The following is a 9,199-nucleotide window of genomic DNA, read 5'->3' on the forward strand; positions in this document are numbered from 1 at the left end:
TACTCTGTAGCACCTTGACCGTGCCCTTTAATAATAGTCATAGAGACGTGATATTTAATTAACTACCAAATCTATCAAGAATGTTACTAATGTCGCAATTTGGAACCACAGATAAAGAACAACACCAAGAAAAAGCATATCATTGGACATGCTAAACTAATTAAAATTATGGTGTCAATTTTAACTATTGACCTGAAAATGAAGGAACTAAAGAAATGACAACCAAAATTAGCAAATGAACTTTATTGCTTGAGATAAGGCATCGTTCAAAAACAGAGAAATGCTGCACTGAGCCCATTATTGTTCTAACTATCAATTATGAAATCGCATAAGAATGCAACCATTCCCTAAGTTATTATTCTTTATTTATCTAATTCTCACTTCTCTGGTCCTAAGACTCCTAAGTTATGCAGTCATTCACATAATGGTGGTAAGACCTCAGCAAGCCCCTCTAGCAGCGAAACAACATCTTTAGACGACTCCAGAACATACCGGGCTCTTGAGTGCTTTCTCCCGACAGTACAAGGAAAGTAGTTCTCTCTTTTGATATCTAGTACAGTTGTGCTCTCATATGTCACCACACTCTCCACAGTTGAGCACGTTGCAATTCGACAATGAGTACCAGCACTATCTGATTTAACTGATGATTTTAATCCATTTCCTGCAACTGCTGCCTTAGATTTTGATAATTTTAAAGGCTGAACTGGAGAATCTGGCTCGAAAAATAAATAGAGGTCTTCGTCCTGATAGACAATTGATGATGATAGTTAGTGACTTAAAAACTTTCCCATCATAGGTAGAAAGAAGTGCTCTATGTCATTATTTTTACGCTTATTTCTGAAGCCGTTTCATATTTTGTCAGAAGAATTTCCGCTGATTTACATTCAGTTTCATTAGTTAACAGATTTAACAGAATGACATGCTTCGACCTACATTCATGCCATACAGATATAATTATGATCTATATGAACTATATAGTAGTTGCACACAATCTCCCTTAAGATCCTCTAAATCCAACGATTGAATTGAACAAGACAATCAATAATATAAGCTATGAAGTTTATAGAACACACATTCAGGACTGTCAATATTCTGCGAAAGTGCGAAACCCATGTGTGAAGAAGAATATATTAGGTCCTGTTCAGAGAACATACCTTCCCAAGAAAATGCCCTATGCAAAGGACATAATTTATTGGTTTATCCATGACTGTACTGTAAGCTATTTCCGTTAGTATACGATCTATTGCTGTACCCTGTATTCAACAAGAGTTGTAAGTACAACACACAGAAGTTAAATGAAGCACACTCAGATAAACAACATTCAAAACTCGAGAGCAATCCATATTAGCCAAAATAAAATGTAACCTTTGTTAATCCAACTGCTCGGACCTCTACAGACTGTGCGCCCTGATAAACATCAACAGAAGAACTACAAACTGGACCCGTCCAAAGATGCAACAACAAGTCCTTTGCTTGGAGCCTTGCAAATTTGGAATCTATTACAGATAAAAAACAGACAAATCAAAAATCACTTAGAATCATTAATACAGTCATAATCCTCAACAAGTTTCTCCATACCTGCATATTTGTAATTCCATAGAAGTGAGGTTTCACGTTCCTCGATAAATGAATGAGGAGTCCTCTTTGTAAAATAATCAAAAACATGCTGAAAAGGGACAGATGATCCAAAGTTACTCCACAGCCAGAGATACAAGATACAATATTTGTACTTTGTAATACATACGATTTTTCAGTAGTACCTTAATGCTGTCAACCCATTCCATACCCGAGAATTCTGGCATCGTTGTTGTCCAACCACCTGATGTATGTCGCAGATATATACCATTTTCAGCAGCTAGCCACATGCTGTAGCCATCAAATACCTAAAACAGAATTAACTTATGCTTGACACTTTGACAGGATATTAGGACACAGCTATCACAGATCAGAGAGGAGAGTACATACTTTGTCTAGGACATCTCTCTTGCTTCCACTGAGCACGATAATAGTTGTCTGACGGTCACTGCATATCCTTCTCAGTGGCTCTTGCAGGTTCGGATTCAAGGTAGAACCCAAGTCTATAATCTTACCACCTTCTATCGGACTTTCGACTGATGACAAAGTTGCATTGAATCCCTATAATTAAACAAGGGTAAAGGGTCATAAAGAAGCTATATAAATGTTGACATTTATGCAAGAATTGAATGGGATGCAAAAGATAACATAGTTATCAAAGGCAATGTCAGACAAAGGTAACTAGAAAAAATTCCGTTATTTCATATTATCTTCACAGGACTCCTTTTGCTGCTCGATCAGTTTATATACTTAAATTGAAATTTTCCCTATTTGTGAGTAGTGTAAGTACAAAAAGGTAATTGAACAAACAGTGCTAATTCTTTATAAAGAATTTTAGGAGTTATCAAGCCTTAGGTGTTTGTGTTCATGTGTCTAGTTACATTTTCCATTTATAATGTTCTGGCCCACCTATGTAGGAACCATCTAAAGTGCGCAGGGAAATTTCTCAGGATCAAGAAAATTGGTTGATGGCCTGGGTGAAGAGTGACACACCAGAACCAGCAGTCGGTTATCAGATTGCAAAAACTGCTCGATTGCCTCATTAACTGGAAGTAATGGCTGTGTCCACACTTGTGTTGTACGTAGTTGAGCTTCAACAACAGTTTCATTGAGCTCCCTAATAAAAAATCATGGTAACCAAAACACGTTTCAAAAAACAGTTTAATTGATCAATTACATTAACATAGAAGAAGCATACAAATTCATGTGATGATGCAATCGATCACATACCTTACAAACATCGTGGCCCACTCTTGAGCAGTATGAATTGTTACATGCTCAAAGTTAAGTTTGTGCCTCATTTTTCTTTCTTCACTCGGCATATTCAATGCATAAGCAATTGCAGAAGAAACGTCTGTAATATTCCAGGGGTTTACTAAGATGGCTCCCGCCCCCAGAGACTGTGCTGCACCTGCAAACTGAAGTGGCTTGAAATATTAGTGATACACTTTTTCATTTAAAAAAATAACGGATTTTTATATTTCTATGCCATCTAAAATCATTTAAACCAAAATTGAAAATGTTGATCTTAGTATACCTCACTAAGTATGAGGACGCCTTGTTTTGAAGCTTGGCAAGCCACAAACTCGTAACCCACTAAATTCATCCCATCCCTCAAAGAGGTGACAAGTGCAACGTCTAAAACAAAAGTAAACAAAATAAGTAAATACACATCAGCACAAAACAACTAGGTCAATGATAAATCATTGCACAACACATTAAGCTGGTTGAGAAATATGCCATATTAACATTTGGAGAAATCAGATGTAATAATTCTATAATAGGTTACTAAATTACACGTTTAAAAACCAAGAAAACATGTTGCAAATAGAGAAAAAAAAAAAGTAGTAGAAATTCATAATCAAAGATAAGAAAGAGTACCAGTAATAGAATATAGAGCACATAATGCTTGGAAGTCAAGAGAACGATCCTGCAGAAAGTAGACAATAAAATACTCAATGTGCAGACATACAACAATGTAAATAATGTACAAAAATATTTTTTTTAAAGGGATACTTAGCCATAATCCCATATTTACAAACTCCTTTCCTAATTCAAACACTAATTATGCATGATTGAACTAATTGCTCTTGAAAGGTTCCACTTGTTCACAAAAATTAAGCTAGCTTCATCATATGTAAGAATCAGGTTCGGGTTAAACTGGTAAAAACCAACTTTAGAGGAACACAGAAAATATAAAACTACAGAGTACAGTTACTAGTTGATCAAACAAGTGTAACAATAGTAACTAGGGGAATAAGTTTAATTATTACAAAAGGGCATACAAGCAAGACTATCATGTTATTACAATCCATTTCTCGATGCTTAATACTCAGTAGTTCATATTCTTGATGAACATGCTACTTCAACATCCAATTATAATTTATATGTTGTTTGCTATGTAAAGTCTGATAATTTGAAGGTGGAATGGGATTGAAATTTAGAATTCATTGGACTCAATTATCATGCATGCATAATAAACAACTTTGAAGCTTTTAGAAGGAACAAACCAAATAAATTATAGGGACAGAGGAAAGTGTTCCGAATCTTCCATTGACGCGCCCAACAATTTCATGTACATGGCGTCTAAGATTCTGATCTGCAAAATAAGAAGCAATTACCTTATATCAGATATCTAAAGTTTACTTTGTCAACTACAGTTCTGTTAATCCCAACTTGCACAACAATGTACTTCATATAATTCAGAATAAAAAAGACATTTGACAGACAGTGTCTTTCTAACCGGAAAATACATATGAGTGGCAATTGGATAGTAAATAAAATCACCAAAACATTGCAACTACAAAATTTAATGCTTATGTTAAGCTAGGAAAAACAATCTTGCATCGCTACAAAATGCAGTCGACTTTCATGGAAGCTAGTCAATAGAATGACTAAAATCTTACAACACTTGCAGTTCTGGCAACTTCTACTTGTCTATCTTAATAAACTAAACTATAACAAAGGACCACAGAGACACCATTATTATACAAAGAAGTGTTTTTCCTTTGTATGTTTTCCGTTTATGTGCTTAAATTTCATCAATGTTACAGTTTTTCATATTCTAGACTTCCACATCTGCTAGTGCACATATAACATCATTATTTGGGGTGGGGGGGGGGGGGGGGGGGGGGCGGTGTGGGAATGAAGTTCAAAAGGATTCTAAGAAATAGGATTTGGGAGCTGCTAGTGTAACCAACTAATTGATAGGTGTAAATGGATCCAAGTGTAAAATGGCTCCCATACTGATATAGGGTAGTGGCATAAAATTTGCATCTAACAGTAAATAGAAGCAGATTGAACTAAGTAGCTAGAAAAAAGAAACACAAGAAAAACACTTAGCATACATTCAGGAACATCAGTTCTTGTTGGCACAGCAATTTGCAGCAGGACAACTTTGTCAGACCAATCTGGATTGTCTTCAAGGAACTTTTCAAAGGCAAGTATTTTTTGAGGGATTCCTTTGATCATGTCTAGGCGATCAACGCCTAATATTATCTGTCATATTGGAGATGCATTTGAATTAGGTAACAAGTAGTTGTCGATCAATCAGAAAGGCTTCTAGAAAAAATGCACATAAAAAATGTATTAGGAGATAAATACAAGTCCAAGTGACTTTTCTTCTTTAAACATCCATCACTTACTTGCAATGATGTTAAATAAAGATTGTTCCGACTAAAAATGGAAGCAATGAATAGCATATTATAATACTACCCAATTAGTCATGACACTCACGAACAAATTATCAAAGGCCTCAAATTGATGGGAAAATATTTCAAAGAGAACCTGGAGAGAAAGGTCAAAAACTTCTTAAAGAATTTGTCTGATTGGACTTTGAGCAGTGAACTTCAAACACAATGAATGTTAAAACTTAAATCTAAATAAAACAGATCGAGCAACCAAAGATGTTGGAGTTCCAATGTATCTACTCCCATAAATCATGTGAAGTTGCTTAAATGATACACAACCCATTTAAAATGATTTGCAAACATTCCAAATAGTGAAATAGAAGAAGATACTTCCATGGACTAGACCTCAAAGTAATTATGAATATAACTTACCATCAATATAAAAATACAGAGGTCATACAGACAATTGACACTTAAAACAGGCTCTTCTGGATTTAGATTCATTTCTATAAGATACCAAGTTCGCTATTTATCTTGCTTCCAATGCAACTAACATACATCGAGGATTGAATGGCATGAGGCATCCACATGTTAGAACATCATAGTAGCTCTCTAATGCAAAGTTCACAAGTCATTTGATAGAAGTTGATTGAATGATTAATTGGAACAAATGTGCTGTAATCATCTAAAAAATGACAGTATTCTGCCACAGGTGGCAGTCGTGGCACCAACTCATGGTCTGCTAGATGGCTTCAGAGACAAATATCAATGCAAGAGTTAGATCCTATGAACAATTAACAGGGAGTCCAGGAAGTGTCATATTAACCCATATACTTGCATCAACTCCAATTGTGCATGTCAGGCATTGTCAAATATCATAATCATAGAAAACCAAGAATAAATAAGGCTTACCTTTCTTCCAGCAAACCTCTCCCTTAAATTTGTCAAGTATTCTTGCACCTTTGGAAGTGTAAGTGTTCGAATAAATCGGTTTGCATCTATCCCTATAGGAAACTGCATAAGAAATGTAAAGAAGATAGGGGCATGTCAGAATGGTTGCTGTCAAACATTTATTGTAAAATGTTAACTGTATATGAGGGCATATCCTGATCTGTATACTCTATTATACTAATGCTTGGAAGCTTGAATGTTTCCTGAACTCCTAATAATCACATACTTAGATAACAGCTTACAAGCAGCTTAGCAAAGATTTTAAGTACATCTCAATGAAGCTGCAATTACTTAAACCTTCATTAATTATTATTATTATTATTTTCATTTTTATTATTATTATTATTATTAAATTCTTGCATTATTATTATTATTATTATTATTAAATTCAGGATGTAATGCCAAACATATCTGATAGTATAGTAGACCAAAAGCATTACCCTATGATATCAGCTGCAAGAACAGATTTCAGCAATTCTGATCGAGTTGGCAAGGTACGTTGTATTTCTGAAGATGGAAATGGTGTGTGCAGAAACCAACCAACTTTCATTTTACTGTTGTACTGTTTTAGATATTGTGGAAGAAGCATCAGATGATAATCATGGCACCAAACAATATTACCCTCTTTGTAATGCTTGGCCACAGCTTCAGCAAATAACAAATTTGCCCTCTTATACACATCATAATGAGATTCAGAGGTATAGGTTTCATCCTGAGGAAGACCGAGATAATGTAACAAAGGCCACAAGATTTTGTTGCAGTAGCCATTGTAATACTGGTTAACAGTTTCCTTATCAAGAAAAACCGGTATACATTTCTGTGACAACCAAAACAAAAAACACAATGAGATAAATGTATGACAAGTTATATTAGAGCAAATCAGCACAAGATTTATCCATTTTGTTACAAGCTTCAGGAGCTAATTAAAAGTAAAACTACAAACAAATTTAGAACTGTCAAAACCTTTTCAGCCATGGCTTTTGTAAGTGATTCCTGTCCAGCTTTATCCGGTACATCTACCCCAGCCCATCCAATCCATTTAGCCTCAAAATCTTTCAAACCTACAAAAACAACACAGTAATTTACTAACCATCTTCTCTCTTTAGTGCAATTCAGAAAGATCATAAAGATTTACTGATGAAGCAACAATATACACTTAATAAATGACGCCTCAAGCTTACAATTGGATGAATTTAAGCAGACAAAAGAACCAAATACATTCAAAATCTTCAAATGGAATTACAATCACGACAATTATTTAAATCAATGAGCCATAAACAGCATATAATCTGAGATTTACCAAGAAGTGCACTGACAAGGCCTCCCACACTAATCTCTAACTTCCACTCATTGTTCTGCATCTTTGTAGCTAAAATCGGAAGCCTATTAGCTACAACCAGCAATCTTTGTTTGCCGGACTGTTTATCTTCTTCTTGACCTCCCTCACCCCACATTGTACCACCAAAATTCATTTCTGGCTGATCTTTCTCATAAGTCGAAACACAATTGTCACCGTCGTATAGCATCTCACCCCCATAATGATCTGCTACATCATCAACTTCACTTCTACCACCTCCATTATTTTGGTGATGAAATAAATTAAATTGTTTCACTTCTTTTTCATTCAAAGTTCTTCCCATAGCAATCTACACCAAATGTTAGGCTGCATTGTCAAAATGAACCATTATCAGACCAAAATTAGTCGAACCAGAATCAGTCCTCAGAACATACATGTTATTTTCTGGATCAGAACAATCACAATGTTGCATTTCCACAAGTTACACTACCAAATTCGACAAGCCTAATACATGTGACAAAATTAAAACATTTATGGTGATGCAATATAATATGATCATCAAAGTAACAAGAATTAATGTAGTAACACATCATGTAAAAATGCAGTATGAACAATTTTATCAACTAAGATTGGTGACAGTGTATAACTGATTAAATATACCCTAAAAACAAGACTTTAATGATTAAATTAAGGGTTTAATGCATTGAACTAAACCTTGAAACAATTAAAAACAAAAATTACGAAATTACTGTAAAAAAATCCAAATTAAACAGGGGAGATTAAAAATAACCAGAATTCGATCATACATCACAAAACCAACCTAAAACACTGACTTAAATACTAAACCCTGATTACATATTACATATTACATATTACATATAACAAATTCAAGCATGAATTTGATAGAAAACGAGCAAATTAAAAGAATTCAAAATTTAAATTAAGGTCTCACCGGAATTTTAAAGCAGAAATATGAGTTATTCCGAAAATATTTTTGTTTGAGAAATTAAGTTGAGTTTAAAATCAACTATATATAAAAATAATGCCAAATGTATGTTATTTAATAAGATTTTTAATTTTGTTAACGAAACATTAATACATATAGAGTAAATCATATAAATATATATACATATTTGGTGTTTAGAGAGCCACAAGGGCGGGGATGAGAATCGATCCCATAATCTCCTGGAATCGGGAGAGAAGCTCTAACCACTTGAGCTATCCCTCACTCTCAATATATATATATATGGGTTAATTAACAAGATTTTAATTTTAAGTTTCCATTGATACTTCATATACTTCGTATTATGTATGGGTCGTAAATCATCGCGTAAGTACACAATATATTATATCTTCTCCATTTTAACATATTTTGACTTTGTACATATTTTCAAAATATATATTGTAGTTATGATAAATGTAATTTAATGAAAACTTATTGAAATCTTCTCTATCTAATATTTATATATATTTGTATAATATTAAAATTTTGATGTTAGTAACTTGTTAATAATAAGTTAAAATATTAATTGTTAAATTTGTCCATTGGCAGTATAACATGTCAATTTAAAAGAATGGATAATAAAATGTTGTGTTAACAAAGATAGAGGTATAAGAGTAAAGGATAGTTCGAGTGGTTAAAAATTTCTAAACACCAAAAAAAAATGATGGAGGTATGATGATATTATTAAAGTTACAAATTTTAGGCATATTAGTTGTAGCATAAAATTCATTAGGAATTAATAAA

At 33.8% G+C, this 9,199-nt stretch overlaps 1 protein-coding gene across 1 annotated transcript; it reads right to left on the reverse strand.

The window, feature by feature from the left end:
- Window positions 1–401: 401 nt before the first annotated feature.
- Window positions 402–7,795, reverse strand: LOC145578062 (alpha,alpha-trehalose-phosphate synthase [UDP-forming] 1-like). Its single transcript, XM_081635461.1, has 18 exons — window positions 7,456–7,795; window positions 7,119–7,216; window positions 6,596–6,972; window positions 6,334–6,358; window positions 6,117–6,218; window positions 4,923–5,073; window positions 4,086–4,174; window positions 3,457–3,505; window positions 3,113–3,213; window positions 2,806–2,993; window positions 2,569–2,692; window positions 1,966–2,136; window positions 1,761–1,883; window positions 1,579–1,666; window positions 1,366–1,496; window positions 1,155–1,253; window positions 642–743; window positions 402–566 (listed from the first exon to the last, which is right to left on the reverse strand). Exons 1-18 carry the CDS (start codon window positions 7,793–7,795, stop codon window positions 414–416), a joined length of 2,511 nt encoding a protein of 836 aa, XP_081491587.1. The 3' UTR covers window positions 402–413.
- Window positions 7,796–9,199: the final 1,404 nt, after the last annotated feature.

Source organism: Chenopodium album, chromosome 14 (assembly GCF_948465745.1).
Source record: "Chenopodium album chromosome 14, dcCheAlbu1.1, whole genome shotgun sequence".
Classification (NCBI taxonomy): domain Eukaryota; kingdom Viridiplantae; phylum Streptophyta; class Magnoliopsida; order Caryophyllales; family Amaranthaceae; genus Chenopodium; species Chenopodium album.

Bases quoted from the DNA above. Each gene is read 5' to 3' on its own strand.
- LOC145578062 (XM_081635461.1), bottom strand. From the start codon at position 7,795: ATGGGAAGAACTTTGAATGAAAAAGAAGTGAAACAATTTAATTTATTT. The intron at 1,497-1,578 runs GTATGGAGAAAC...TATCTGTAATAG, and splicing joins ATGGAATTACAAATATGCAG to ATTCCAAATTTGCAAGGCTC. The intron at 567-641 runs GTTAAATCAGAT...GTGACATATGAG, and splicing joins GAAATGGATTAAAATCATCA to AGCACAACTGTACTAGATAT.